Below are 25,290 nucleotides of genomic sequence, written 5' to 3' on the forward strand. Positions count from 1 at the left end.
GGTACCCTGAGCCCACACGCGGCCGTCGTACCCGTTTGGGCTATGAGGTCATTGCTCGTCGTCACAGCAACGAACGGCACAACAGAGTCCTGCTGCGTAGGAGAGAGAAGACTGCGTATTATACAGAAGCAGCACATACAATTAAACACCATCTACATCTACCCATCCGGCTTCATCAGATCTACCCACCAATCCGGCAGTACAGATGCAGACTGCAGCGGGTGCATGATCGTGTTGATGTTTGGACTGTTTTGTTTTATTGCGTCGTGATAGCGATCATCTGCCGTGTGGCCCCTAGCGCCGCGCTCCAGCCAATCTGTTTCTTCCCGATCCGGCGATTCTTCGAGAATCCTGAGTTGTTGTTGTTGTTGTTGTTGTTGTTGTTGTTGTTTGTTGTGTGTGTTGTGGATGTTTTTTTATTTATGATCATATTTTATCTTATTCTCTACTTCTTCTTCTTCTTTATCTCTACCTCTTCTCCATCTCTTCTTTCTTTCTCTATATCTCCCTTGCATTGTCATCATCGTCATCTCTTCACAAGACCAAACCCTACTCCCTCTGACCCGCTCCATCAACTTGTTCCCGGTCCCCTGAACACCGCTGAAACTCAACCACAAAAACCAGACCCGACACGTGCCTGCAGATCTGGGCTCTGCTCTGCTTCTGCTCTGCTTCTACTGCAGGGTGTCTGCTGCTGCTGCTGCTGCAGAGTCCAAGACCGAGACTGCTTCAATCTCTACAGATCTGGATAATACAGGTAATAGGGGACTGCAATGGATCTGACACCCTATCCTCTGTAAACAAACAACAAACACTAATCCGAGATGAATCAATCTCATTTCCGACCCTGCGACTGCTTCTGTCGACTCCTCCTCGGCCGGCTCTACTCGACTCCAGCCCGCCGTCACAGATGCACAGATCCACAGACTTAAATAAACAACAAAAGAAAAAAAAAAGACTCTCCCCGGATCCCACTAACTCTCTCTACTCTACTCTGCTCTGCTCGGCTTATCAGTCCCGCGGTTTATTTATATCTTACATACTCGCTATCATCCCCGTCTGATAAGGCTCGTAGGTCCCCTAGCAACCATCCACCGCAAAATAGTAAACAACAACAACAACAACAACAACAACAAAACACCTCCCTCACTACCGACCATACCTATCAAGATACCATTCCTCCAACCTATACATCGCCTTCTCCACAAACGGTGTCCGGCTTCCCACCCACCACGGTCCCGACGAATAGCAACACTCTCCACCCGACGTCAACACCCGGCTCACCCCATACCCCACCACCATTCCAACCGCCAACGCCAATCCCAAGACTGCCACCACGTAGAAATACAGCTGAATAAGCACTCGCATCTCTCGACTTTCGCTCTTGAAAGACTCGAGCATCGGCGCCGGCACCAGATACACCGCCAGCTTGAACCCCGGTATCCTGCTTACCCGCTCCAGCTCGCTCTCGCTTAAAAACCCGCTGCTAACCACACTCGACGACTCTTTTGCCTCGGCCTTTTTGACGTCCATCTCCTTCACATTCTCACTCGCCATCGCATTCTCACTCACCACAACACTCTGGCTAACTTTATCACCGTCATCCAGCAGCTGTCGGATCAAAAACTGCTGCTTCGCCAGCGCCGCCACCGCCGTCTGTAAACTCCCCAGCTTCTCTGTAAGAACCTCGCCGTCGAGACTGGCCACCTTCCCATTCGGCAGCTGCATATTCACACTCGCCACCACGGTCTTAAACTCCGTCAGAACCTGGTTGAGCTCCTCGGGCGTAGACCACTGCCGAATACTCTCGTACCCGCTCGACTTCTTCAGCTTCTCGAACGCGCTCCGGATATCGCTGTGGCCCGGCGACGCGCCGTCGAGCTCGAATCCAAACAAGACATCGTCCATATCATTGATCAGCGTCTGCCCGCTCCGGTCGTCCTCGTCGTTGATATCGCCCTGGCTGTCTTGGTCTACGAGCTCTGCGCTTAATTCGTCAGACAGTCGCCGGTTAGGCGCACTGTCAGACAGCCGTCGTGCTGGAATCGAGTCCGCAAGCTGTACTTGCCGATCGCCGTCCTCCGAGCTCGCATCACGATCACTGTCGTGACTCGATTGCTGGTTCTGTAGTGCCTTGATCTCATCCAGCAGCTCATTTGTGTAATCTTCGTACCCCTGAAGCTGCTCCAGCAGCTCCGAATTATTCTGTGAAAGCGCCCTCGTCTCCTCCCCTAGTTCCTTCAGTCGACTTTTGAGAGCCTCGACCTCAGACAGCAGCTGGATCTTGGAGCTTGCCAGCTCGCGATTGCTCTGATCCCTGTTCTTGACCGCATGCTGCAGCGACTCGATCTGCTGCTTCGCGGTCTCGGTCTCCTGCTTCTCCGTCACGAACCTGTACCTCCATCGGTCGGCGTCCTTGCCCCGCTGCTCGTTGTCCTTCTCGAGCGATTCGATCTGGTTGTATAGCCTCTCGTTTTCTTGAATCCCAATGTTTCTATCTCGCTCGAGACTCGACACCTCGTCTTTCAAACGTGAGAGCTGCTGCTCCAGTACAGCAATATGCTCTTCTTGTGCCGAAATACCCCCGTACATCCTTTATACTTTGCTTCCCAAATAAGAGCTTCAGAGCGCCTGTGCCTGTGCTGTCCGCGATCAAAACACAACACTCCAAATCAGACCGCCGAGCGATTCTAGCCGATTCCCGCTTCCGGCACAAAAGGTATTCAGCTGCAGACAAGTAATCTCCCACAGCAGCAGCAAAATATGTATCTAGATAGAACCATTGGTTAGTCGCGGTGTTGCCTCGCATTCCTCACCTCTTCACAGGCAGCGTGCATGCAGGGTAGTGACGAACCTCTTTTCAACCTTGCCTGCTCCGGAAGCTCATAAATCCAGCAAGCAGAACAAACAAACAAACAGTAATTTCCCCGCTTATTGTTTGTTGACCGTCAGCAGCGGGGATCGCTTGTTCACTGCTATTCTCCACGACCTACGCGCTTCTTACTCTTCTCTTCCTCTTTACGTGTCTCGGTGGCTTCTCCAGCGCGGCTCAGCAACCACCAAACCCTCGACCTCCTTTGTGTTTGTTTGGCAGCAGCTCAAAAGGGGGCCGCTGTTGTCCTGACAACGCCCAAAATATGCGGACGCGAGCTCTTTACGTAAACAACCTCCTCCGCCCCGACGCGACGTCACCGCTGCTGGGTGTGACTTCGTGCTTGCGGCAGGCGTGTCTGTAAACAAGAGTTTAATTCTCTGCCGTGCACTTATATCGTCCTTCCTGCCTCTGTTTCTTTCTTTCCTGCATTTGATGTGTTTTTTTGGGTTGTTTGGCTCGATAGAATAGAAGGTATACACCAACCAAGCCTTCTTTTCATATCTGTTTCATCAATCCTGACTGACGTTGACTTACAGACATTCGATTCATATACCGTTATATATTTCCACGCCAACCCTCGACCACCTTCGCTTAATATAGAACGGCCCCGAAAGACTAAATATATCGCTGATCATTTACACGAATCCAGAAGGCTGTACACAACCTTCCCTCTACCTCCTCCTCCTCCGCCTTTGCCGGTCTCTATACCTTTGTCGTTTTCATCTCAGATCGCCTGCTTTGCATCTGTGCCGCCCACCCGCCGCCTGATCTCATGTCTCAAATCACATATATGAACTACGCCAAAGACGGTCAACATGCTTCCTTTCAGAACACCACTACTACGACTACACAATGGTACACCACCGCGACGAGCAAGCCGGCAGCCTCAACTCAGCTCTTGCGCAAAGGTTCAGGAAAAGGATCGGTGCGAAAGATCGCAAAGAACAGGGACCCGTTCACGCCGATGAGCAGCAACGTCTCTCCCGCGACGAGCATCTCGCGATCGTCCTCGGCGTCGTCTACGAATACAAAGACATTCGCGAGCAGTGGTGCGGCAGCAAAATCGGCCGCCGCGAGGAAACCTGCCGCTGCGCCGAAAGTGAGTCGGCCACAGGTTATTGCAGAGGCACCGTTGTCGACGCCGAGGGTGGGGCAGGCTGCTGCTGCTGCTGCTGCGAGTGAGCATGAGAATGCTGATGAGCCGCCGCTTTTTGTTCGGAAAATCAGAGCGAGTGAGCGGAGGAACGGCAGCATTCGTCGGAGGTCCTTGAGGTATGTTCTCTCTTTCTCTCTCTCTATTTTGTTTACACAGCAGAAACTAACTCATATCTAGACTCGACATCCCGCAAACCGACCGGAAAGAATCATGGTTCAAAAACATCCCCCACATCTCGTCATCAATCAGCTCCTCGTTCCGCCGGCAAGTCTCAAAGTCGCGACCGCTGCCGATCGAATTCCTCGACCACAGCTGCCTCACGTCATTTTCCGAGATCCTGCCCGGCACCGCTTCGCCCAGCGTCGGCTCGCCGAGCGAGGAGGAAATCGACGAGCTTGACTCTGAGCACGTCGCGTATAGTCTCGCGTTCGTGGAGGATTATATAGAACCGCCGGTTGGGTTTTCGGTCACGCAGGAGACGGTTGATGTGCTCTCGCCTTTGGAAACCAGTCAGCGATGTCAGAGTTGCAACGGCAAGTTTTCAGGCACGGTGCTCGAGCTGTGCGAGTGCTGTCAGACAGTGCTGTGCAAGGAGTGCTTCGGTCCTTTAGTCTTCTCGTTCCAGTTCCCGCGAGTTGACAAGGCGACCGGCAAACGGATCCAGACTCCTGATCCGAACCGACAACAGCGCATCAAGGAGCTTTGCCAGCGATGCATGAAGTGCTGCGCTGGTCCCAAGAAGCGAGACTATTGCCGCCTGAAAGAGTTTGGCCAGCATTACAACGTCGCTGGGGCGTCTGCTGATGCTGCTCCAGATCACCAAGCAATCTCAAGAGTCGCAGTCGACAGAACCCCAGCCTCTCTAGCGCGGCGCCACAGAACCTCCACCGGCTCGCGCTACAGCATGCACCAGCGGCAACTCACGCAGCTCTCGATCCAGATCGCGGGCGTGCACGCCGCCGGCGGCGGCGGGCCCGGCTGGACGGCGAAGATGGCGGCGTTTTTTTATAAAGTGACGACTTCGTTCACGATCTGGAGTCAGCCGCTGCGGATTAATGGGTTTTTCTCGTGGGCGGAGGAGAGTAAGCGGTCGAGGATCGCGTCGCCTGAGCTCGAGGACGAGGAGCAGTGAGCAGTCCCGAACTAATATGAAAAGATAAGCATCGTTCATTCATTCATCATTCATTCATTCATTCAGTCGCTTACGTCTACGTATTTTAATGTCACTCATTCGTGCTTGTCTATCTTTTTTCTGTTCTCACTATTTTTGGAGGCGTTTTTGTTGAGATGAGCGTGTGTGTGTGTGTGTGTGTGTGTGTAAATTAGGCATTCAAGGAGTTTTAATCACGATGCACTTTCCTTTTTGTTTGTTGGTAAGTTGAAAGTAATCTAGTGTAAGGAATAATAGAGCTTGTTTTTGGAAGTAGATTTGTGTAGAGAAATAAAGCTGAAGTTGTAGAGAGATCAATCAGACCCTTACCGTGCGTGGGCAAGCTCTCCCGCGCATTTCCAATCTCGAGAATTGTTGATCTTCAACTAAACGCATCAAAACACTCAAACATCTAAGAACCTGTTACGGTCTACACTCTCTGCACGAGCCAAAAAAGAACACTTAAGATGGAGATCAAAAGAAAAACGACCAACACACGCATATATTCCGCGGAAAAGAGAAAACGATAGATAAATAGATAGTAAACCGTAGAGAAAAGTATTTCCGAAAAACAAACACACACACACGCACGAAAACAAAAACAAAAGAGCACAAACGAAAGCCGAGAGTAGTTAACAAACTAATAAGAAGATAAAAAATGTACCGGAGGAGAAACGTGATTGATTTGCCATCTGACGAAATAAGCAAGAGCATAGCATAAGCATAAAGCAGAACCGTTGGAGATATAGTAATAGTGATAGTAATAGTAATAAGAGAGTCAAAGTACGTATTTTCCAAAAAAAAAAAAACCATAATCCTGATCGCAGCCACAGACGTAAAATATGTAAAAAGAGAAAAGAGAGGAGAGAAAGAGAGAGAGTGTGTTTCACAAACGCGATATAAGAAAACAACAACGACAACAACAAAAAAAGCAAAACCATAACCGACCGAGAGCCCATATTTGTTTTTTTTTCTTTATCGAAAGAAAGAGTTTGTTGCAAGACAACAGGAGGTACTACTACCCAAGTCTTCCATGAACGTGGAAGAGAAAGGAAAGCACTAGCACATTAAAATCAGGTGAGCAGCATGGAGAGAGGAGAGGAGAGCGTTAAGTTCTCGGTATCTTCCTAAAGGAGAACATCTAGTCCAGCTTGAAAGACGTCTGGACGTCATCTAAGTAAACTGCAGCACTGCAGAACATTGATTGTTAAATCGCACTAGTGCTAAATCCCTCGTCATAACTAGTTTCGTTAAACCATGGATGATTCAAAGCCTCTCGAGCAGTGATCCGCTGCGTAGGATTATAAACAAAGATCCGCTCCAACAGATCCAAGAACTGCTCATGGAACGAATCCGTAGGCGGGACAAGCTTGTCGAGAGACTTCATCATCCGCACGTACTTCTTGCTGCTTTTAGATGTCTGCGGAGTCGGATAGTCCAGCTTGCCTGAGCGCGTGAAGTAGCTCTGGGCCTGGGCTCCGGCGAGTCGGGAAAACGACCGCTCGAATGGAGATCCAACGACGACTTCCATCATTGCAAGATGCTCGACATTATCGTGTGTCTGGAAGAGCGCCTCACCGGTGAAAAACTCGACCAGGATACAGCCGATCGACCACATGTCGCAGGGGAATGACCAGCCCATGCCAAGAATGATCTCAGGTGCACGATAGTGTCGCGTAGAGACGACGGAGCTGTGGTATTCGTCTTGGAAAGTCGCGCTTCCAAAGTCTATGAGATGGATGTCTGTGTTGTTGAGAACCTTCCGGAACTCAGTTCCAGACTTGCCGTACGGCACGCTGTGGTAGCTGTTGTCGACCAGGAGAATGTTCTCCGGCTTCAAGTCTGTGTGGATCAGATTGAGCTCGTGAAGGAATGCGACGCTAGTCAGCAATTGCTTGGCAAACTTCTGGATGTGCGACGACGGGAAAGGAGCAAACTCGTTCGACTTGAGAAAGTCAAATACCGAGATGCTCAACAGATCAGTGACGATGCAGATGTGATTCCGGTAGTCAAAACAGTCCCGCAGATGGATGCACCGGTTCGCGTTATTCTTGTCGTGCATTGACAGCGTTCGCAGGACGCGAAGCTCGATCTTGCTTGCATCTCGGTACTTTGGCACTGCTCGGATGATCTTGATCGCGCAGTAAGTCTGCCGCTCGTTGTCATATGCGGCAACTACTTTTCCAAAAGTGCCTTGGCCCAAGAGCTTTGTGATTCGGTCTAGAAAGGGGTCAGCATTGCGCTAGAAACGGCACTAGACATAAATTGGAAATTTTGATACTTACACCGCGTCGTGAGATCGGAATTAGGGATAATTATGTAATGTCCGTCGTCATCGTCGACCTTTGAAGTAGTTTTCGAGGGGTATGTCTGTTTCGTATTAAAGATGTCAGCTGCGGTCGATATCAAACAAGGGTAATATAGCCGGATTAGGAAATATCACGTACATCGTTAACTACTTTGACGGAGACCTCTGTAGCTTTCTGCGGCTTTTTGCTTCGCGAGTCGTATTCCACCTTCCGACGCTTGCTGACTTCGACGTTTGGCCTGTAGCCGTTGTGTATAGTGGACGAAGAAGGGTCGGTAGCGGTTGATACGCCGACGTCAGCGTGGTTGCGACGCCGGCCGGTGGTGGACCGACTCTGGACCGCGAGAGTGGCAATGGACGAGGACGTGCTTGTAGCGATTGCGGAGCGCTGGTTGACCTCGAAGATGTTTGCGGGAGAGTGCTGGTGCTGGGGCAGGTAGTGCAGATGCTGCTGCTGGAGCTGCTGCTGCTGTGCGGAGTAACTCAATGCATAGTTGCTTTGGTGTTGGGGCGGGGGTTGGGTGGAGGACGCGGGATGGGAGGATCGCGGGGTGGAGACGCTGTTGTTCAAAAGAATGCTGCTGATGCTGGAGGTGGCAGCGGCCATGGTGGAGGAGGAGGAGGCGGAGGTGGAGGAGGAGGTCGATCCAGAGCCCCTGGAGGAAGTGGAATCAGACTCTGCGGTGACGGGAGGCGGAGTGTCGTCCTCGATGGTGATGATGTCTGTGGGATAGCCGTTGCGGTAGAAGTCGTCCCAGTTGGTGGCCCTCTTGTTGCGGGATCTGGAGGAGTCAGACTGGGAGAGCATTCGCGGCGGAGCAAGAGTCGAGGTCATGAAGGCGGGAAGGACCGACGCGCTCTATGCGCCGAGTGGCAAGAGCGAAAAAGAGGCCGACAAGGATCTAGCGGGCGGCGGAAGCAGGTCCACGAAGAGGTGCTGGGGCAGCTTAGAAGTGGAGGAGGATCATAGAGGAGCAGAGTGCGGACTGGCGGAGGGGGCAGAAGCAGAGCCGGTCGGTTACTTGTGCTGGTGATGGACGACGGTGCCTGAGCAGCCCAATTAGCTGGTGATGGCTGTGGCGGAGAACAAGCCGCGATGATCTCGCCGCGCACTATGACCACTTATGCACAAAACATCACGGGGTTTGCCACTTTAGGCGTGGGAGGTTATGTCATCACTGCCGTCGTCGTCATTCATGAGATGTGCCTGATATTGATATCGTGAAGTGAAGAGAGTGCTCTTTTGTGCATATCTGTTATCAGATACAGATATACAGATAGTCTCGAGAAGCGTCTCTTTGAGGAGTCTCGGATCAGATCTCACTCCTCCTACTCATCTCTACTCACTCCACTCATCTCTACTCATCCACTTCCCAACACCTCCATTACTCATCCGCATTCTACGTCGTTCTGATCCGTAAGCACTTGCTCTATAAGGCCTCCATCTCCCTGCAAACACACTTCCTCTCCTTATCCACTTCTCTCCCCCATGGATTCAACCTACAACAACCGCACACTCCTCATCCCCCGAGTCCGCCCTTCCCTCGCTTTCTCCGACCGTATCATCCTCCCCCAGTCCGTCCTCGAGCGACTCCTAGACGCCGCCGGCAGAGACCCTCTCCCCTCGCCCCTCACCTTCCGCCTCACAAACCCCGCCACCAACGCTGCGACCCATTGCGGCGTCCGCGAGTTCTCCGCCCCCGACGGCACCGTCTACATCTCCCAGCAACTCGCGTCCTCGCTCGGTCTATCAGCAAAGCAGCTCGCCGAGGCGGCCGCAGTGGCAGACTCCGGCGAGCCATGGGATCTGGACGCGCCACCGCCGTCGTTGATTGTTTCCCGGCATGATCTGCCAAAAGGCACGTCCGTCAACCTCCGTCCGCTCGATAACGACTACCTTGCCATCGACGACGACTGGAAAGCTCTACTAGAGTCATCTCTGCAGTCGTCTTATACAACCCTCACAAACGGCCAGATGCTCTCAATCTCTCATCCCGCGACTCACGCTACCATGTCCTTCCTGGTCGACAAACTTCAGCCCGAGGACGCGGTCTGCATCGTCGACACCGACCTCAGCGTTGATTTCGAAGCTATATCGGACGACCATGCGCGAAAGTCAGTGGCCAAGAGAGACGCGAAGCGGAAAGCAGATGGCGGGCGGTCAGTCGAGGTAGTAGCCGATAGCCCCGAGCAGCCATTAACTGGCGCGTTTTTGGACGCCGAATCACTCAAAGATCCATTTTACTTTGCATTGAAGAGTTGGAACAAGAGCAAGCCTCTGCGGTTCGAGATCGATGTTATGAAGCTTCAGGAAGATGAGGAGGTAGACTTAGACCCTCGATCAGCTGATCTCTATATTTCCGTGGGCGACGATAGCAAACCGTCAAGCAGGTTTTACGAGTGGTCAACAATCGTCGAGGAGACAAACGAAATCACGATTTTTCCTACAAATTCACTCCTCGCATCGGCCGAGCAGATCCAGATCGCCGTCGAAAGCTGCGCGTCTCCTCTCCGATTTTCTCTCAAGATAACGCAGCAGATTGCAGAAGATACCAATAGTGTTGAATCGACACCTGCTCCGGACGCTAGAGAGTGTTCAAATTGTCATCAATTTTTTCCGCCTAGGACGTTTCAACTTCACTCGGCATTCTGCGAAAGAAACAATGTACTATGTCCGCACCCGTCTTGCAAGAGGTTATTCCGCAGGCAAGACGGCATACCGGCGTCGCACTGGCATTGCGATATCTGCCCCTCTTTTGCCTGCGACTCTGCGTCAACAAAAGAGAAACACATCTTGGCCCATCATACCCCGACCGCCTGCATCTGCGGCCAGGAATTCAGCAACTCGCTCAGTCTTGTGCATCACAAAACCACAACCTGTCCCCAGAAACTCCACACATGCCGGTTCTGCCATCTCCGGCTGCCTCAAGAGGAAGCGTCTGATTCGCAGTCTGATCTCCTGGCGGGCTACACCGGCCACGAATCTCGCTGCGGGACGCGCACGACGGAATGCCCACGCTGCGGCCGCAGCGTTCGTCTGCGCGACGTCGATAGCCATATGCAGCTACACGAGATGCAGCGCGTGTCGACGCCGATGCCGGCGGTATGTACGAACCCTCTATGCGTCCGAGTTACGGAAGGCGACGCGGTTACGGCTACGAGCAACAGTCTTGGGCTCTGCCCTTCATGCTTTGGCCCGCTCTATTCGCCCATGCACGACCCCACAGGTGCGCGCCTGAAAAGTCGGATCGAGAGAAGATATTTCATCCAGCTCTCGACCGGCTGCAAGAAAAGCCTGTGCGAGAACAAGCAGTGCGCGACCGGTCGCGCGAATCTGGGAATGGACAAGTACGCGCCGGGCGAGGTTCCCGCGGTGGTCTCTGAGCTGGTGCAGAGCGGGAAACTCCAGTTCTGCGTGGACGACGGGATGACGAGACGGAGGAAGCTCGTGGACTGGATTGCAGAAGACCGGGAGTTTGCGAGACCGTGGATTTGCAAGGCGGTTAATGAGATTGGAGTTAGTGAAGGGGAGGAGAGCGAGAGCGAGGCTGCGGTCAGGAATTGGCTTGCGGCGAATGGAGTTAGGATTAGTGAAGCGCGATAGAGTGTATATATGTGTATATAGTAACGAGATCTACGATTGTTTGCATGGTATATATACAAGATATATACAACAATTCAACTACAGACAGACATCCAGCGGTCATCAGCGAGCAGACAAAGAAAGGTCGGGTAAACCCGTATTCCGGGTAACAAATCTCTGCACAACCGCACAAACAACGCGCGCACGAGCTCTGCGGTTAGCGATTTGGGAAGATGCTTCCCGCACTCTGCTCTCGCTCACAGAATAGAAGCTATCGCACTTGCCACTGATAACACGCGCAGATCCCGCGACGCAGGTCAGATACCAGAGAAAAAGAAACAGACATTCACAGAGACATCGGCCGATACACAGAGCACCATGCTGTCCTATATCTTTGGAGGCGGCCAGGCAAAAAAAGATGAGCCAAAGAAGGCCATCATCCAGCACCGCCAGCATCTCGATATGCTCGCAAAGAAGGAGAAGGATATCGAGCAGAAGATCTCGGTGCAGGAGGGTCTTGCGCGGAAATACGTAAACACAAACAAGACATGTACGTTGCTATCCTTGCTTGCCTACCGGATCGCGTGGGTGTTGATCGTCAAATCTACTTATCACGATGCGATACCGGATCTTATTTCGATAAACGAGGCCGCTGCTGACTTTTACATCTGATCTAGCCGCCCGCGCCGCCCTGAAGCGCAAGAAAATGCTCGAGCAAGAACTCGAGCGTCTGCAGAACCAGATCGCGACACTAGAGTCGCAATCGAACGCGATCGAGTCCGCCAACCTCAACTACGAGACGCTCAAGGTGATGCAGTCCGGCGCGAAGGCGATGAAGAGCATTCACGGCAACATGAACATCGACAAGGTCGATGCGACTATGGACGAGATCCGGGAACAGGTCTCCCTGTCGGAAGAGATTGGCGACGCCATCTCGCGGCCACTTGGCGAAACCTTTGACGAAGAGGATCTCGAGGAGGAGCTGGAGGCCATGCAGCAGGAAGAGCTGGACTCGCGGATGCTCAATGCCGGCCGCGTGCCGAGCGCGAAGTTACCCGAGACTGCGCACGCCGAGGTCGAGTCCGAGGAGGAGGACGAGGAGGAGGAATTGCGCAAGCTGCAGCGGGAGATGGCCGCGTAACAGGCCTTGTCTGTCTTGCTGATATACTCATATCACTTTTGTGGATATAAGGGAGTTCTCTTTTTTTGCAAGGGTTGCTTTATTCTTTATTTTTTTAATTATTTTTTTATCTTTCTTGTCGTATGTTCTCTATATATAGCGTGCTTTTGTCGATTGTTTTCTGCCGTTTAGTCATTTTCATCGTCGGTTGCTCGTCTAGTAACTTATCTCCCTGCTTTTTGACGAATCTCATTGGATTGGTGCGCGTTGTCTACTGTTTTTTTAATCCTTGTGTTAATAGTATGATCCGTTAATTGATTATGTTTCAAGACTGTTTTCTGCATGTAGATGGTCGTAGTATACATTATGCTGACCTAGTCAAACAATAATTTAATGTCCTCAATAGTCTTTGCCTTCTTTTGCTCGTCAGTCATCATCCCAAGCGTAGAAGCCAAGAACTTCTTCCGGTCCTGAATCTTCAGCATCCGTTCCTCCACCGAATCCTTCACGATAAACCGATACACCGTCACCGACTGCGTCTGCCCCATCCTATGAATCCGATCGATCGCCTGCGACTCGACCGCAAAACTCCACCACGGATCCATCATAAACGCCTTATTCGCGCTCACGAGGTTTAATCCCACCCCGCCGGTCTTGAGACTGAGCAAGAGCACCATCTCGCGGGGCTCGTTCTTGAACTTCTCTAGAATCTTTCCCCGGTCTTTCTGCTGCGTCGAGCCGTCGAGACGGAGATATTCGAATCGCTCGCGCTGCAGCGAGTGCTCGATGATGTCGAGAAATGACGTGAACTGCGAAAACACGACCGACTTGCAATTCGGCTCCTCGGCCCGGATCGCCTTCAGCTTCGCCATCAGACTCGCAATCTTCGCCGACGACTGAGGCTTGTACCGCCGCAGCGCAATCTCCGGCTTTTGAGCGGCGGCATTGGTACTGGACGGCGGCGGCGAGTGCGTGACGACCTCAAAAAGCTGGTCTTCGCTGATCTCGGCCTGGCAGCTGTGACATCTCGGGACCTGGCCTCGGTTTTTCTCAAACTTGATGTGTGAAATTATGCAGTCGCAGCAGGACATGTGCCAGCACGAGGTGACGACCGGGTTGACGATCGGCTCGGCCAGGCAGATCGGGCATTCGCGATCCTGCTCTTCCAAAATCTGCTGCATCACTTCCAGTCCGTACACGTCCTTTGCGTTCATCTCCTGCTCCTGCGCGTTGAACTTCCCAATCAACTGCTGCAGACTTACGTCGTCCTCGGAATCAAGCAGCCCGCCGATCTGTTTCGGCTGCGACTTGGCCGACGCATCGTCGCTGTCGTCTTCGACTTCCTCTGGTCGCACGGCAGACTGCACCAGCGACGGATGATCACAGGACTGCCGCAGCCGGAGCACCTGCGCAAAGATGGTCGTGTACGACTTCATCACCGTCCCCGCGGCAAGACTGTTGGTGAACGTCTGCTTCGCGCGGCGGTAAAACAAATCATAAACCTCGCGCTCGGTCTCGGTCAGCTCGATGTTTTCAATGTACACGTTCTTAGGCGGCAGCGTCACCAGCGGCGTCCCGTCCTTTTGCTTCATCGACTTTGTCCTCCGCAGCAAGATCGGCTCCAGAATCGTCTGCACCACGTCCAACGCCTTGAGGTAATCCTTCGACTCGTACGGCGTGGTCACGAACGTTCGCCAGAACGTGAAATGGCTCCACGGCTCTATCCCAAGGAACTTCACCAGCGCGTACAGATCCTCGAGCCGGTTGACGATCGGCGTGCCCGATAGCGCCCAGCGGCGGTCCGCTTTGACTTCGCAGCACGAGCGGGAGATGAGCGATGCGCGGTTGCGGATCGTGTGCGCCTCGTCGAGAACGACGCGGAGGTATCGCAGCCGGTAGAGCTGGGAATTGCCTAATCCTTTCTCGAACCGTTGCCATTCAGCCGACAGAGTTCCGTAGCTGGTGATGATAATCACCGGAGTCTTCCAAGCGTCTGGGCCTAGGCATAGGTTCCGCAGGTCGATCGAGCGGTCGCCGCCGTAGTAGACAATGATGCGAACCGAGCCTGGCTTTGAAGCAGCGTGCGCTTCGGATTCCCATTGAGTTAGGAGGGACATCGGGGCGATGATCAGGGTTGTGTTTGCGGCAAAAGTGCGGAGGTGGTCGGGCGTCTTTGTTTGCCGGTCGGCTTCGGTTGATGGATTGGAGTGGATCAACGCCATGGTGGAAATCGTTTTTCCTAGACCCATCTCTGTTTTTGCTGTTAGTATCTGTATAGTAGTCTGTAACAGTATTCCAAACTCACCGTCTGCGAGAATTCCGCCCAGGTTCTTCTGATCCATTTTTGGAAATTCAAGACTTAGTTCGCCTACATAATGTCAGAACCACCCAGACTCAATCAATCGTCATGGCAAACATACCGCTATAAGGATTCACGTAGAATCGATCATCAGGTTTTTCAGCTGGCGTCTCGTCCCCATATACAGACCACCTATATTCCTCCCACAGCGGATGCATAGACTCAATCTGTCTTCCAAAATCAGCCGCGTCGAGCGTTTCCATCGACTTCATCCATCCTAGTCCCTGCTTTTGATACGGCCGCAGCTCCATATTAAATGTGTCGCTCGGCTCGACCTCGGGCATTTCTGTATCATACGTCTGCGCCTTGCGGTAGAGCGTGTCAAGTTGGTCCTGCTCGATAGCTTTGTTGTTGTCGTCGTCGTCGCTTGAGCCAACCTCGGCTTCGCTGTCAGGTGGCGTCGCGGAGCCGATCTTGACGTCAAATTGCTCGGCCATGGCCTCGGCTTCAAGTTTACCCCTAGCCTGATGGGCTGTGATCAGATCATTGGTTTGCACAGGTTTCAGGCCACAGTCCATAAACAGTCTGATAAGAGCAAGTTGGCGCGCGCGAAGAAGACGTTCTTGAGGTCCTTCCTGGCCGCGATTGAAAGCGCTGAAGTGGAAGCCTGGTCGGATGGTTTGCTCCTCGATATTCACATCGAAAGCGTCGCGGAGCAGGAAGCAGTCGATCTGTAGATAAATTGCGTCTCCGAGCGCCAATTTCTCGTTTGCGAAAATATACGAGGCCGAGAAATCGCAGACTTTCATATCCATCATCGCGCTCACGAACCTCGCTTTATCAGTCGGCAACCGCCCGATCTCCATCCCCTTTTCGTTCGTGAACTTCACCATTGTGTCGTTCTCGGCCGCCTTGGCCGTGCTGCCGAACCGCTTCGAGCCAGAGCCGAGAGTGGTGACTTGGCGGGCGATGCGCTTGAGCGTGATGGTCTCGCCGTAGCTGATTAGACCTTTGCCGGATCGCGTTGCCCAGCCTTCGACTTGGAAACTGCCGATGTATCGCTTGGACCAGTTGCGTGAGTGTTTTGGCTTTGATCGTTTATCGTCCAGAACCGTTTCCTTTTCTTTAACTGCAGAAGACTTGTCGTCTTTATCTGCAGAAGCCTTGTCGTTCCCAAATCTTACAGCAGAAGAAACACGCTGCCCTCGTACCCGCGACAGCTCCTTTGCAAGCGTACCGTCAAAGACCGCGTTCACAGCACTGTTCATATCGCCGTTGCTGAGCGAGTCTAAAATTTCGTACTCGTTGTCGGTCAGCTCGCTTCCTGTCAGTGAAGCTATCAGCTCGCGGTCAAATCCAGAAGAATTCGTCAGTTCGCTTTCAGGCCCGGACGACACGTCAGGCACAATGCTCTCCTCCGAAGCAAACGATTGCGCGCGGTCCTCCTCTTCCTCTATAACATCATGCTCATCCACCCCTCTCTCACCAGCAACAAACTTCCCATCCTCCATATTCGGAGACGAGATAGGCGTCTCATGCTTCACCGACGACGCCGGCGACCTGTGTTCAGACTCGCGATCGGGCGACGACGGCTGATTCTCGCTCTCGCTCTTGACGATAAACTTGCGCGCGACGAGGTCTGCGTTCTCGGGCAGATACCTGTCGTTGACCGGCACAAGACCCGCCGCGCCGCCGTCTTTGAAAAACCGGCGCTTTTTTATCGGTGGCGAACCACCCGGTTCCATTGTTTTCTCTTCTTCTTCTTCTCTTTTCAAGAGTCGTAGCTGGTCGAGCGCGTAAGTTACGCGTGAAGTTGATTGCTCCCAATTCGAGAATATTTCCTGGTCGACCCCGAACCCTGATCATGTGACTTTGAAGAGAACTGTGAGTTGACGCAGAACAGAAGCTGTCTCGAGACTGAAGAGGAGAGATTCTGACAAGCAGGCGCTGATCGTCGTTTATACTGTATATAGAGATATACGAGAAATCAGTACTCAGACTGTTGAGTAGTTTGCGGTTTTTCTTCTTCTTGCTGTGGCCGTGATCATAATGGCATTGTGTGCACGTTAGTATCCGCCAAAAACTTGATTCAGGGATGATCATACCTGCTCTCTCTAGAAGTCGTTGCTGATTGATGTTTTTGTTTTGCAATAATAGTGACAGGAAAGCCGATTACCAATCCAGTGGTGTCGAAGAAAAGCGGTGCGCCTGCCTTCTATTTATCAAATGTGCTGCGGAGGGGATTGCTAACGAGATGAGTGTTTGGAGGTGCAGGTGGTATATTTGAAAAGGACGCGATTGTCGAGTACATTGCGCAGAATAGTCAGGATCCTCTGAACGGGGAGTTTCTGTCCGAGGAAGATTTATTAGAAGTCCAGAGTATGTGTTCGTCCAATCTCCAGCTTGATCTTTGAAGCAGCAGAGCTGACGTTTATAATATCTTTCCAGCTCCTCGCATAGTACCAGCGAAACCAGCGACCTCAAACTCGATCCCGTCGTTACTACAGACCTTCCAGAGCGAGTACGACGCGCTCGCGCTCGAGTCTTTCGAGCTGAAAAAGCAGATTCTCGAGACAAAGAAAGAACTCAGCTCGACGCTGTACTATCACGACGCGGCCGTCAAGGTTGCGGCGAAACTCACGGCGGAGCGGGATGAGGCCCGCGCGGCGATTCAGAGGGCAAAGGCGAATGGGAATGGGTCTGCTTGAGGTGGTTTAGAGAGGCGGGAAGGGGACGATGGGAGGAAAAGGAGGGGACGAGAAAATTGTTTGGGGGGATGGGTTTATGTATGATAGTATGCATGAGGTGGATTGTGTATAATAACGAATAGAGAGGATACTATTGAGCTGCTTTTTGTTGTTTTTGCTGGTCTCATGTTGGTCTCATAATCGAGATATGGACTGTGTTGGAGAATGTGTATGTCGTTGATCTGAGCTCACCAAGTCGACCTCTACAGCAACCAAGAAACCTCCAACAAACACACAAGCAACACTAGACAACAAGCAACAAACGAAAACACAGCTCCTTCTTTCTCTGAGTAAGCAGACCAGCTGGCGTTGCCAAAAAACTGCCTCCAAACGCGATCAAAGAAGGAAGGTGGCGGCCACCCCGGGACGGATTCCCGCGCTCGTTGATTATCTAAATTCGAATTTTGAAGTGCATCCAACGCTCATCGCTCGGCCTTTGTATTTATCCTCCATCTCCACTTTGTTCTTTCTTTCTTTCTTCTTCTCTTTTTTTTTTTTTTGTTATACGGCGGGACTGAGTGGGACATAACCTTCACTGTCTTTTTCTTTGTTGGTAATTGCGGTGGACGAGGTTCGTGGTTCGCTTTGTACATACGCGCAGCGTCTGTCGTCTTCAACACACCTGTGCAGCGGTTCTAACGACTTCAGATAGCTTTGGATATTATTACACATATCTCAGACGATCTGGGAAAACGGCAAGGAACGTCATCTATGACATCTCAGTCTTGAATCTCAGTCGTTCCGCCTCCTCTCTCTCTTTCTCTACATATCTTGACCCCCACTACTTCTTCCACCACTTACCGCGACTTTTGATATACAACAATCTACAGAACATTCAACTCAAACCGAATCAGCTTATCTTTATCTTGGTTAAATGGACGGGGTGATAGATCTCGACAGCGTGGATTTACCGCCAGCGATCCCTTCGTCATATCCGCACCTTGCTCCCCTAGACCGCGACGGCCTGCGCAGAATCGACGGCGCGATCTCGACAACCGACGGTATCTCTCCCCGCGGCATGTCTACCACCACAACTACTACCCCCACCACAGCAAGACGGCGAGCAGGGCGCGCAGCAAGACCGGCAGTCCCGCCGCCGGACGCAGCCGACATCATCGACATCGACGAGATCCCGGATCCACCGCAACACCAGACCAGGGACGACATCGCCGAAGTTAGCAGGACGATGGAGATCTTTGGCTGCAGCGAGACCGCTGCTCGCAGACTTATGGGGCGGGGATATCCCGTGTCTGACGCACCGGTACCGGACGACGCGGCGACGAGTACGCGGGCTGCTGCTGCAGCGGCGCGAAGGGGGGATGGGGATGCGGTCAGGACTGTGCGCGTCGGTGGCGGAATCGGCGACAATCTGCACTCGCGACTCGCCATCATCCGGCGCGACGCGGTCCCCCCATCCCAGCGCCAAACCCGCAGCACCACAAGCATCAACACAAACAGTCCAAACCATCCCCGGAGGCCGGCACAAACCGCACCAGAGTGGCCGTCCGCCGCGCTCTTTGAGCGACGAATCTACGAAGGACTGCGCACGATCGACCTTGCGCGCGCCTCGCGCCGAGTAGTTCCGATCGCGTCGATGCGCTACCGCGTCGGCGACCCTGCGATGTCGCGGCGCGCACACAGATACGCCGGCCACAGCCACAGCCATCACCATCACCACCCGCTGCCGCTGTCGGACGAGGAACTGCTTATGCTTGGCGGTCTGTTTGACGAGCATCCGCCGGAGGACTTTGTCGAGCCTGAACTGCACTACGGCGGCGGCCGGCTCGATGTGCCGATTCGACACCGCGACGGGCGGGAGTTCACGTACGGGCAGTTGATGCAGGAGATCGACCCGCTTGTCGACGACGAGATAATAAGGCTGATGAGAGACCGAAGCAGAAGCAGAAGCACCAACCACGCCGAAATCAAGCGGGCGCCGACGGTGCCGCCTGCGAGCAAGCATTTCACGCGAATGGTGCGGGCAGGGCGGAAACTGCGCTGCGCAGAGTGCGAGTGGGAACTAGGCGCGCCGTCGCAGGAGTTTGCGGAGGCGGCCAAGGCGGTGAAGGAGTACAACGAAGTGCCAGAGGCGGAGAGGATCGGGACCGCGCCGAAGATGCCGCAGGGGGTGGACGCGCAGCGCAAGATGTTTGCGGGGAAGTGCGGGCATGTGTACTGCGGAGGGTGTATGAAGAAACACCGGACGCTCATCCGGCGGCCGAGGAAGGACGGGGCGAGCGGGGCGTGTGTGGTGGAGGGGTGTAATACGAATATCAGTGGGCCGAGGGCGATGATAGAGATGTTTTGCTGAGCTGGGGGCAGCGAGGGTGCATTCGTGAGGTCTATGTATTTTTTCACTATTTTTTACCATTTATTTCTTGGTTATGTTATGTGGCATTATGTGCGTTTGATTTAGTGTACAGTGTTTCCTAAACCGAATCATTCATCAATTGTAAATAAAGCAGACTATTTCTGCTCCAGGAAACCCAGGTCGAGGACGACCAAGTCTGAGCCTCATCCACGACGCCGCACAGAATCTTTATTCTCGAACCTCAGCGCACATTCATCCACAACCCTCCCCCATCCTCAATTGCCTCAACTGTTCCATTCAATCTAAGCTACAGATCCAATCAGAGGTGCTACGCTATGGAACGACGCTCGAGAAGTCAGAAAAAAGCACAGGTCGGCGCGGTGCCTAACCCGCGCGAGCAAACCCCGCCGAAACCCGTCCCTTCCTCGCCGACCTCTGCCTCGGCTTCTTCCTCTTCACCCTCCGCCGCCGCCGCGCCGCCGCGCAAAGTACCTTCGCTGACAGAGTTCTACCTAGTTGCGTACAACACCATCTCTGCATTTTTCTGGGCAGCAGTGCTTCTCCGCGTGGTTCTCATCCTGCCTCTCCTCGGGCCCGAGAACGTCGCGGGCGGAACCGCCGACTTTGCGCGCTGGGTGCAGACCGGTGCGTTACTCGAGATCGTGCACAGCCTGGTCGGGATCGTGAAATCCCCCGTGGTGACGACGGTGATTCAGGTGTCCTCCCGCATCTTGCTCACGTGGGGGGTCACGTATCTGTTTCCAAAGTCGGGCGCGCGGCATTTGGCGTACTCGACTATGCTGATTAGTTGGAGCGTGACGGAGATCATTCGGTACTCGTTCTATGCGTCGAATTTGAAGGGGTCGGTGCCGAAGTGGTTGACGTGGTTGAGGTGAGTGTCTGATCTGTTGAGGAGAGCGTGGAGAAGTGGAATGGCTGACGTGTTTAGATACAACACCTTCTTTGTCCTGTACCCGTCCGGCGTCACCAGTGAATTACTCGTAGTCTACGCGTCTTTGGACGACGCGAAGCAGTTCTCGGTGCTGTATTACTACCTCTTGATCGCCATCATGATCAGCTACATTCCCGGTGCGTGCAAACTCTCTTATCTTCTCTGTCTTCGCTGACGTACTAACGAAAAACCGCTAGGATTCTACACGATGTTTACTCATGTCTTGAAGCAGCGTCGTCGCGCGATGCGCCAGCTGAAATAAATCACAGAGCACGTTTGCTCTTTGCAGCATATTTACACTCGTCTATATGTACACTTGTCTATATTATGTTGAAGGAGAAGATAATTGGCAGTTATATCAGTCGCAGTAAGTCGTTGGCCAGCTGGTCTGCCAGCTTGCGCCGTTCTTCTAATGGTAATCCATCGCCTTGAGCTATACATCGCAGCAAGAGTCAGTACTAGTTCCTTATAAGTAGAATAAATCAGATAGATCAAAACTCACCTCTAACCTCCTTCATCCGCTGCATAATCCTTTCAATCTCCTCAATATCATTATCCGGAATCGCCCCTTTCCCTTCTTCGCTGCCGCCCTCCCCATCCCCATCCTCACCCCCTGCCGCGCCGTCGATCGCGAAATGCAGCGCCGCCATCTCCATCTGCATCTCCCTCAACTCGCGATCAAACTCCGGATCACCCTCCTCCCCATCCTCATCCTTCCCCCCCGCCCCATTCCCCCGCCTCGCAACAACAGGCTCACTATCATCAAAATCATCATCGTCAAAAGCCTCATACCCATCCCTTCTCCTCCGCGCTTCTCCATCCTCATTATCGCCCCATCCATATGTCTCGAGCGCCTCGCGGATCCGCGCGAGCCCGAGCAGTTCGCCGTAGTCATTCCTACCTGATTTCTCAAGATCAACAAACTCGAACCCGAACGGCTGGAACGCGACCTCCCAGTCTTCGGCCTCGAGCTCGACGGCGGATGTAGCCGACGAGAGCGAGGGCTGGGACGCGGACGGGACGGCGACGGCGAGACAGATGCCGTCGAAATCGATGAAGTCAAACTCATCATCATCCTCATCCTCGTCCTCCTCCTCAAAACCAGCAGCAGCAGCAGACTTGATCTCCAGCGCGGCGGTTTTCCGCTTATACTGCTTAACAAGCGCGCCATGGACATGTTCGATCTCGCGCACCATGCGCGCGCGCAAGTCCGCGACTTGTTTCGCGTCGGTCGGTTTCCGGAACGTGACGATGATTGCGCCGAGCGCGTCGACGACTTCTTGCGCCTCGATGGAGGAGAAGGCTGTTGCCCAGTCTTTGATTCCCGCGGAGGAGGAGGGAGAGGAGAGAGAGGGAGAGGAGGGAGGGTGGTGGTACTCGTCTATCCAGACTGGGACGTGGGTTTCGTAGTATTTCGTCTTGAGGTGTAGATTGTGCGATAGACCTGCGTGCGACGGTCGTAGGCTGTCTGTTTCAGTCTCTGCGGTCTCTGCAGTCTTGTCATCGTCCTCGGCGGGGGGTGCAGACGCCGTGGTGGTTGTCAACGGATCTGTGATTGACGACGCAGGTTCCTCTACAGTTGCTGAAGCGGACGCGAGTGTAGACGGTAAAGAGCCGGTTAATTCTTTAGTTCGCAAGGGGAGTTAGCTTATGCTCTCTTAGAGACTGATGTAAAGAAGAAAGAGGAGGAGGGATACCTTTCAACAGGGTGAGTTTCCCTGATTTCGGGGCGCCGAGGATTAAAATCCGTTTCGATGAAGTTGTCGCCATTATATTCTATATTCTCTTCTCTGATACGGAATCAGCTTGAAGGGTAGACGGTGGATTAATTGTGGTGGTAATGGAAGAGGGTGTTGTTTATTTGATGAGAATTTATGGATCCTGCGGCTCGGTGGGTTGGAGTTGGATTGGAGATGGATGTGGATATGGTGTGAGGAGTGTTGAGCCTGTCATTAACAGAGAATGAGTGTCTACATCGAGAGATGGAATAATAGAGAGTATTAGTATCTACGCCTGGAAAGACACTCTTATAATCTACTGCTTGACCAGCTGGAAAAAACTAGAATAGAGAAAGAAAAAGTCTTATTACACTAGATATTACGGTCATGAATCCAGCACCATCTCTCTCGAGATCTTGAAAAACTTCTAGCAAAGTCGCTCTGCTCAGATAATCTCAATCAGCGTAGTCTATCCTCGTCTCTGAGAACTTTGGCGTGAAAAATCAAGCGTAATACCTACACGAAAGAGACAACCGACGATATCAGCAAACAATACCCCACAAAGCTCTTACCGACATACACACAAAAACAGAAAGACAGAGAGAATACTCACAGCTCTAAACTCATGCCGTTATGAATCTCGTAGTCGGCGAGGGTGATGTGGTCTTTAAACGTCGTGTATCTAACCAATAAACCGGATCAGTATACACCCCTCTCTGTGCTTATATAAAGTAAACAAACCCTTTCTTCAAAACTACACAGCAGAAAACAATAATTATTAGCTTGACGAAGAGATAAAGAAGAGAGGAGGACACGTACTGATCTTGTCGTATGAAGTTCCGATCTGGCTGGCCACCAGCTTTTTGAAATCGCCAACTGTGTCGTCTTCCAGGCACTGCATCGAGTCAGCCTCGTGTTGTTTTAAATCTCGCATACTCTCTCTCTCTTTCTGCGGAATATCGCACCTTTACTCTGATTTTCTTGCCGAGACTGTCGAACAATAAATAGTCAGTATTCACATCAACCCACATCCCCTCTCCCCCCACCCTCAGCTCCACATCACACCAGTACTCACCGATCATTGCAAATGACCTCGATCATGTTTTCTGCTTCTGTTGTTGTACTGCGTGAGCTGCGTGAGCAGATCAGATCAAACAAGAGATGAGATTATACTTAAAAGATTCGAGAAGAAACCTTTGCTTCTTCTGTGGAGCCGCACGATGGTATTTGATGTCTTATCTGCGGTGAATCGAATGTCGTTGTATCCAATTGTCAATTGCTGTGGATAATGTGTATGTTTATGTTGATTGTTGTTGATTGCTATGGGTTATATTCATATTGTCAATTGCTAGGTATGTGTTGATTGCCAATTACATCGGTGTTCTTCACAATATCTCTATACACACAAGAAAAAAGAAATATATTATAGTCTATAGAAAATATACAAGATTACTCTGCATCCTCCTCCTCAGCAAGAAGCTTTTCGCACTCAAGAGCAGCCATGCAACCAGTGCCGGCGCTGGTGATTGCCTGGCGGTACTTTTTATCCTGGACATCACCCGCGGCAAAGACGCCCTTGACGCTGGTCTGCGCGGTACCCGGCTTGGTGATGATATATCCGTCCTCGTCGGTCTCGATCTGGTTCTTGAAGATCTGCGTGGCGGGCACGTGGCCGATGGCGTAGAACAGGCCGTTGACGTCGATGTCGGTGAGCGAGTCGTCGACGGTGGACTGGATGGTCAGCTTTGTGAGCAGGCCGTTCTCGCCCTTGGCTTCGACGGGGGCCTTGTTCCAGAGGACCTCGACCTTGGGGTGGGCGAGCAGACGCTTGGCCATGATGCTGGACGCGCGGAGCTTGTCGCGGCGGACGAGGACGTAGACCTTGGACGCGTACTTTGTGAGGAAGAGCGCTTCCTCGGCCGCGGAGTCGCCACCGCCGACGACGACGAGCGGCTTGTTGCGGAAGATGGGCACGGCGCCGTCGCAGACCGCGCAGGCGGAGATGCCGGATTGCCAGTATGTCTCCTCGCCGGGGATGTGGAGGCGCTTGGCGGAGGCGCCGGTGGCGACGATGACGGTGTCGGCGGTGTTGGGTTCGGCGGACTCGTTGTCCTCTAGCCAGTACTTGAAGGGGCGGGCCGAGAGGTCGATCTGGGAGACGGTCTCGGTGATGATTTCGGTGCCGAATTTCTCGGACTGGGCGCGCATGTTGTCCATGAGCTCGGCGCCGAGGATGCCGTTGGGGAAGCCGGGGAAGTTTTCGATTTCGGTGGTGGTGGTGAGCTGGCCGCCGGCGGCGATGCCGTTTGCGAGCATGCCTGGAGATTGTTAGAGAGAGAAGAACAAGAAAGAGAGGCGAAGAAGAGAGGAGGACATACCCTCGTAAAGGACGGGCTTGATCTCGGCACGGGCGAGGTAGATGGCAGCGGTGTGGGCAGCAGGGCCGGAGCCTGGAGAGTAGTTAGTGAGTGAAGGGAGAGAGAGGATAGAAGCGGAGTAGAGTAGAGTAGAGTAGAAGTAGGAGATGAAGATGAAAAGAAAGAAAAAGAGGAAGAATTACCAATAACAACAACTTTAGAGTGCATGTTTCTAGCAGATGATTCGGACGATAAGGAGAAAGGCGCTATAGCAGGAGCGACGAAGAGGGAAGAGGAAGAAGAGAGAAGGGCTGCAGAGCGGAGGAAGGGGATTCTTGGAAAGCGAGGAATTGCTGCGGAGGAGAGCGAGAGAGAGAGAAGGGTAGAAGGGGAAGAGGAAGAGGAAGAGGTTTATAAAAGAGAAAGTGGTGAGGACGAGACGAGGACGGGAAGAGGACGAGGCCCGGCGTCGGAGAAGAGAGAGATTATGTAATGTGGCGTTGCTCTTTACTACTACTGCTACTACTATTGCTGCTTCTACTACAACAACTGCTGCTATTATAACTGCAATAATACAATCAAATACATCTGCTATCTACTATTACTTATTCTCATCACCTCTACTCAACACACAACTACACACAACTACTCTGTGTGTTGTTACTGCTCATCATAGTTGCTCTCAGAGGTGGCGGTGCTTTGTTAGTAATTGAT

The 25,290-nt window shown here is 52.6% G+C and overlaps 13 protein-coding genes across 13 annotated transcripts; 7 read left to right on the top strand and 6 right to left on the bottom strand.

The window, feature by feature from the left end:
* Positions 1-370: 370 nt before the first annotated feature.
* BZA70DRAFT_278067 (uncharacterized protein) lies at positions 371-1,131 on the top strand. The gene has a single exon (XM_064912548.1). The coding sequence runs from the start codon at positions 423-425 to the stop codon at positions 750-752; it is 330 nt and encodes a 109-aa protein (XP_064768448.1). The 5' UTR covers positions 371-422; the 3' UTR covers positions 753-1,131.
* Positions 1,132-1,149: 18 nt separating this feature from the next.
* On the bottom strand, positions 1,150-2,592 carry BZA70DRAFT_267261 (uncharacterized protein; the record flags this gene model as incomplete). The annotated part of the gene is made up of 1 exon (XM_064911091.1): positions 1,150-2,592. One exon carries the CDS (start codon positions 2,590-2,592, stop codon positions 1,150-1,152), a length of 1,443 nt encoding a protein of 480 aa, XP_064768449.1.
* A 1,055-nt stretch (positions 2,593-3,647) lies between these two features.
* BZA70DRAFT_289343 (uncharacterized protein) lies at positions 3,648-5,163 on the top strand (the record flags this gene model as incomplete). The annotated part of the gene is made up of 2 exons (XM_064914101.1): positions 3,648-4,147; positions 4,209-5,163. The coding sequence occupies 2 exons, from the start codon at positions 3,648-3,650 to the stop codon at positions 5,161-5,163; spliced, it is 1,455 nt and encodes a 484-aa protein (XP_064768450.1).
* Positions 5,164-6,191: 1,028 nt separating this feature from the next.
* BZA70DRAFT_157048 (dual specificity tyrosine-phosphorylation-regulated kinase 3) lies at positions 6,192-8,599 on the bottom strand. Its single transcript, XM_064909756.1, has 3 exons — positions 7,629-8,599; positions 7,467-7,551; positions 6,192-7,401 (listed from the first exon to the last, which is right to left on the bottom strand). The coding sequence occupies exons 1-3, from the start codon at positions 8,322-8,324 to the stop codon at positions 6,389-6,391; spliced, it is 1,794 nt and encodes a 597-aa protein (XP_064768451.1). The 5' UTR covers positions 8,325-8,599; the 3' UTR covers positions 6,192-6,388.
* Position 8,600: 1 nt separating this feature from the next.
* On the top strand, positions 8,601-11,266 carry BZA70DRAFT_157036 (ubiquitin fusion degradation protein UFD1-domain-containing protein). Its single transcript, XM_064909755.1, has 2 exons — positions 8,601-10,161; positions 10,303-11,266. Exons 1-2 carry the CDS (start codon positions 8,979-8,981, stop codon positions 11,091-11,093), a joined length of 1,974 nt encoding a protein of 657 aa, XP_064768452.1. The 5' UTR covers positions 8,601-8,978; the 3' UTR covers positions 11,094-11,266.
* A 69-nt stretch (positions 11,267-11,335) lies between these two features.
* Positions 11,336-12,528, top strand: BZA70DRAFT_278076 (Snf7-domain-containing protein). The gene is made up of 2 exons (XM_064912549.1): positions 11,336-11,622; positions 11,750-12,528. The coding sequence occupies exons 1-2, from the start codon at positions 11,451-11,453 to the stop codon at positions 12,211-12,213; spliced, it is 636 nt and encodes a 211-aa protein (XP_064768453.1). The 5' UTR covers positions 11,336-11,450; the 3' UTR covers positions 12,214-12,528.
* Positions 12,300-16,682, bottom strand: BZA70DRAFT_157199 (SNF2 family N-terminal domain-containing protein). Its single transcript, XM_064909757.1, has 3 exons — positions 14,613-16,682; positions 14,498-14,560; positions 12,300-14,443 (listed from the first exon to the last, which is right to left on the bottom strand). The coding sequence occupies exons 1-3, from the start codon at positions 16,234-16,236 to the stop codon at positions 12,567-12,569; spliced, it is 3,564 nt and encodes a 1,187-aa protein (XP_064768454.1). The 5' UTR covers positions 16,237-16,682; the 3' UTR covers positions 12,300-12,566.
* On the top strand, positions 16,541-17,199 carry BZA70DRAFT_267267 (Prp19/Pso4-like-domain-containing protein; the record flags this gene model as incomplete). The annotated part of the gene is made up of 3 exons (XM_064911092.1): positions 16,541-16,556; positions 16,760-16,870; positions 16,940-17,199. The coding sequence occupies 3 exons, from the start codon at positions 16,541-16,543 to the stop codon at positions 17,197-17,199; spliced, it is 387 nt and encodes a 128-aa protein (XP_064768455.1).
* Positions 17,200-17,716: 517 nt separating this feature from the next.
* Positions 17,717-19,739, top strand: BZA70DRAFT_278084 (uncharacterized protein). Its single transcript, XM_064912550.1, has 2 exons — positions 17,717-17,809; positions 17,887-19,739. The coding sequence occupies exon 2, from the start codon at positions 18,113-18,115 to the stop codon at positions 19,547-19,549; it is 1,437 nt and encodes a 478-aa protein (XP_064768456.1). The 5' UTR covers positions 17,717-17,809; positions 17,887-18,112; the 3' UTR covers positions 19,550-19,739.
* Positions 19,740-21,026, top strand: BZA70DRAFT_278086 (tyrosine phosphatase-like protein). Its single transcript, XM_064912551.1, has 3 exons — positions 19,740-20,441; positions 20,499-20,638; positions 20,699-21,026. Exons 1-3 carry the CDS (start codon positions 19,885-19,887, stop codon positions 20,761-20,763), a joined length of 762 nt encoding a protein of 253 aa, XP_064768457.1. The 5' UTR covers positions 19,740-19,884; the 3' UTR covers positions 20,764-21,026.
* On the bottom strand, positions 20,855-22,271 carry BZA70DRAFT_289350 (uncharacterized protein; the record flags this gene model as incomplete). Its single annotated transcript, XM_064914102.1, has 3 exons — positions 20,855-20,934; positions 21,004-22,125; positions 22,199-22,271. The coding sequence occupies 3 exons, from the start codon at positions 22,269-22,271 to the stop codon at positions 20,855-20,857; spliced, it is 1,275 nt and encodes a 424-aa protein (XP_064768458.1).
* A 303-nt stretch (positions 22,272-22,574) lies between these two features.
* Positions 22,575-23,588, bottom strand: BZA70DRAFT_157273 (ubiquitin-related domain-containing protein). The gene is made up of 6 exons (XM_064909758.1): positions 23,393-23,588; positions 23,295-23,331; positions 23,185-23,209; positions 23,039-23,114; positions 22,961-22,973; positions 22,575-22,901 (listed from the first exon to the last, which is right to left on the bottom strand). The coding sequence occupies exons 2-6, from the start codon at positions 23,318-23,320 to the stop codon at positions 22,829-22,831; spliced, it is 213 nt and encodes a 70-aa protein (XP_064768459.1). The 5' UTR covers positions 23,321-23,331; positions 23,393-23,588; the 3' UTR covers positions 22,575-22,828.
* Positions 23,589-23,668: 80 nt separating this feature from the next.
* BZA70DRAFT_299233 (thioredoxin reductase) lies at positions 23,669-24,804 on the bottom strand (the record flags this gene model as incomplete). Its single annotated transcript, XM_064914653.1, has 3 exons — positions 23,669-24,537; positions 24,598-24,669; positions 24,780-24,804. 3 exons carry the CDS (start codon positions 24,802-24,804, stop codon positions 23,669-23,671), a joined length of 966 nt encoding a protein of 321 aa, XP_064768460.1.
* Positions 24,805-25,290: the final 486 nt, after the last annotated feature.

This window comes from Myxozyma melibiosi (genome assembly GCF_037950935.1).
Source record: "Myxozyma melibiosi strain Phaff 52-87 chromosome Unknown BZA70scaffold_5, whole genome shotgun sequence".
Taxonomy (NCBI): Eukaryota; Fungi; Ascomycota; class Lipomycetes; order Lipomycetales; family Lipomycetaceae; genus Myxozyma; species Myxozyma melibiosi.